The sequence below is a fragment of the Parasteatoda tepidariorum genome, chromosome 6 (genome assembly GCF_043381705.1).
Source record: "Parasteatoda tepidariorum isolate YZ-2023 chromosome 6, CAS_Ptep_4.0, whole genome shotgun sequence".
NCBI lineage: Eukaryota > Metazoa > Arthropoda > Arachnida > Araneae > Theridiidae > Parasteatoda > Parasteatoda tepidariorum.
Window position 1 is genome coordinate 69,990,835 of NC_092209.1, and position 3,763 is coordinate 69,994,597.

General features: G+C 30.3%; 1 protein-coding gene across 1 annotated transcript; it reads left to right on the forward strand.

Annotated features, from left to right (window-relative positions):
- Nucleotides 1–1,024: 1,024 nt before the first annotated feature.
- Nucleotides 1,025–1,648, forward strand: LOC139425839 (uncharacterized). The gene has a single exon (XM_071181829.1). The coding sequence runs from the start codon at nt 1,025–1,027 to the stop codon at nt 1,646–1,648; it is 624 nt and encodes a 207-aa protein (XP_071037930.1).
- The last annotated feature ends 2,115 nt before the right edge of the window (nt 1,649–3,763 follow it).

Sequence of the window (3,763 nt, forward strand, 5' to 3'; positions counted from 1 at the left end):
TTCATGACAAATGTAATGTTGTGGTTAAATATTTTGTTTTTTGCTATAAAAATTAATACATTAATTTTTAACTACAAAACACCAATAATTCACTTTTTTATTCCTTAATTAATATAATAATTATAATATCTGAAAGAATTAATTTTGCTATGTTTAGTACAATAAAATTTGAGTTCATAAGAAAATTTTATATTTTTCACTTTAAAGTAAGATTCAAACTTAAGACAAATTTTAAAAATAAATTATCAATAACATTAATGTTTACATCAATAAAAATCCTTTTATAAAATTACATTCTTTCAAAACTAGTTTTAACCGACTGACACAGCATCGTTTATCTCCAAAACTAATTATTTTATTGAAATCTTGTACACGTTTAAATATTTAAACATAATTTAATGAGCACCAATTTTGTAGAGTAAAGCATAATCTAACTTTTGCAAAACACAATTTTTTTCGACTTCAACTCTTTACCGACAGGTGGTCAAGAGATTGTTTTATAATATTGTTAAAAACCTTTTATCGTATCTTCAACTCCTAACAGCAATAAGAGACAAAGGCTTTGAAATTATGTAAATATCTTGGAATATACTTTTATGAAGAACTTACTTTAAAAATATTTGAAAAAATAATTCATAAAAAGGTTTTGATCATGGAATGGACACTGCATAACAAACGGGTTATAATTGATACGATACTTATACGAATTGATATTGGAGAAGGAAATCGCCGGCAATTCAACGAAGTTTGGGTTTGTAAAGTATTCTTTCTGTTCGGTTGCACATGACAGGAAAATCATCGAAAATTCGTACACTTGGTACAATAATCTAAATAAACACGACATAAATATGATAGTTATGAAAACTCTTTTTCGTTGATGTGGTCGCTGCCATTTCAGCAAAAATGGGGGTGAAAGATTTCACAAACGCGTTTTTTATCTTTTCATTTAAAGTTGACATGTTTATTTTCTTTTCCTATAATCCTTAAGCTTGAAAAGTTGTAGAAATTAACTTGTAAATAAAAAATGGAACTTCCTTGGGAATTGACCCAGGTTCAAACCCTAGACGTTTTTAACAATTTGACAAAAGGACAAACTACAGATGTCATTTATCAACAGACTTTTAAATCTCATAGAGAAGAATATTCTGACTATAAATCTATCTATACCGATGGGTGTAAAAGTGAAGGTCACACGGCAAGCGGAGTTAAATTTCCCGATTGTACCATTTCAGAAAAACTTCATCCAAACTGCTCAGTATTTACTGCTGAATCTCATGCCATACTCTTAGCACTTCAGTACATATTAACCCAGAAACGCACAAAATTGTTTATATATTCCGATTCAAAAAGTTGCATTGCAGCGCTACATAACCAATCTCCTAATCCTCACTCCATTTTCAATAAAATTTTAGACACTTATGATAATTTGTTACAGGATGGACATAAAGTAACTTTTTGCTGGATCCCAGGTCATACAAATGTAACAGGAAACGAAGTTGCTAACTCAATAGCAAAATTAACAAACAATCTATCGAACAATCCGCTGACTAATTCTGACGTAAAAAAATCAATTCAAAATATTCTCGAATCACAATGGCAAAACTGTTGGAAGAATGAAACTAATAACAAGCTACACGCCATGCATTAAAACTTACATACAGCCTTATAAACAGTTAAACAACAGTCGAAGACTTGAAGTGCTTTTAAACCGCTTGAGTATTGGCCACACACGAATAACTTATAAACACCTTTTTCTAAACGAACCAGAACGCACAAATTGTAAAGAACCTTTAACTGTTATAAATTTTTTGATAGAATGCAGTAAATTTAAAAACCAGAGACTGCGTCATTTTGGTACCTTCTATATCCGTCATTGTTTTCACTAATTGGAGATGATCATCACTCAACATTTTCTCATACCAATCGTGAACCTAGCTGTAAAATATCTACCTAGTTGGAGGCGCGATATAGCCAAGACTGGCTCTTGCGCCACAAACCCAAACCAAACCAAATAAAAAATGTTTCAATGTGCAATTTTTCCCCATCATTTTCTTTTACCTGGTTTACTCTTGACTTGAATGAGTGGCTAAAAGCATAAAAAAACATTCACCAAACATTCACATCGACTTTGACAGAGTTTTTTCAAGCTTGTCAGGGGTCACATGAGTTAATAAAACGATGCTATAATTTGGAATAATTCTAGTTTGATTTCAAATAATTGTATTAATTTGTAAGCATTGTCAGAACACTGTTTTTTTTTTTAAATTCCTCTATATTGATTAACAGAAGATTCGATTGCTTTTGCTATTATATTTCATGATTATCACTGTTTACTTTCATTATTTGTTCCCAAATAAAATGCATTTAAATATCTTTTTTAGATAACTCTAGTTGATCGTAGTTAAAGAATACTAGTGGGCTGCGCCCCCTGCTCGCTAACGCTCGCCAACCCCCGAAAATTGCTATGCAATCTCATATGGTTTGCTTCGCAAACCAAGATCTCTTTGTTCGCTACTAACTTAGGTACATTGCAAATGCACAGAATTCTAAGAATTCAAAACAATCATTCAAATCCATATAAAAGCTTTTTTTTTAAAAAAAAAATTACATCTTTTTAGTAAATACTAAGTCATTAAAATAAATTTGAATTCAAATAAATGACATCCCAGATAGCAATATAAGGTTTTTTTCACCCAACAAAAACCTTTTCATGTAAACCTAAAAAGGGTTTTTTACACGGTTTACGTGTAAACCTTCTAACCTTAAAACGAGGTCTGCGACAATCTGCTCTATTCTACGCACATTACCCTAATCCAAAACCTTGGAAAACAACCTTCTACCTAACAACCTTAAAACGAGGTTGTCTTAGGGTTTTCAGGAGAAAAAGAAAACCTTGAATAACGCTTGTTGTAAGATGAAAATCATCCTAAATCTACATAATTATAAGGTTTCCGTTTGCAGCGTTTCGTATGCTTAGCTAAAATCTACCTTGTCATGAGATTTACATTGACAATGCAATTTAATACTATTGCTAGTGTACGTCAGCTAAAACGTCATTCTGAACGTGATGTCATATCTCCCACGATTGTGTGACGGCGCGTTTCATTATTCGTTTTATATTTTACTTCTTATAGCTTCTCAATCCGAGAAAAATTCTCCTTTCCATCTATTTTGCTAGATTATTTTGAGGAAAACAGTCATTTTTTATCAGTCTGACTTACTTTGCTGTAAGAACTTAGAGATTTACAAGTTAAAATATCGTTTAATATGAAATATTTTTTTATTTGACGATTTGATTAATGAAAACACAAAAGAAATAGAACATTTGTAATACTTAAAGAGGGTCTGCATATTTTCGTCTTTCTTATTCGGAAATTTATGCGGTGTGAGAAGTTTTGATGAGTGCAAAAATGTTCAGTTTTTCGTATATCAAAGAAAATTAACATGAAATATCTTCTTTTGTCAAAATAAATGAAATGCAACTGATTATTTATCTCTTACTTAATATGTATGATATGATAAATGTAGGAAACTTAATGATACCAAAATATTTTTTTAAAGAAATCGTTTAATGAATGTAGAAGCTCCAAGCATATTTTTTTTAACACACAACAAATAAATATTATGATTTTCATAACAATTAGTATATGACAAGTGTATTAGTACAAATCAGATATGCCATAATTATATTAGGTATTTTGTTATCTAAATATATTATCTGTATAATAACCATTAGTGAATAATACAAAACAGAGACACCATA

Excerpts from the sequence above, each read along its gene's own strand:
- LOC139425839 (XM_071181829.1), top strand. The coding sequence starts at position 1,025 with ATGGAACTTCCTTGGGAATTGACCCAGGTTCAAACCCTAGACGTTTTT.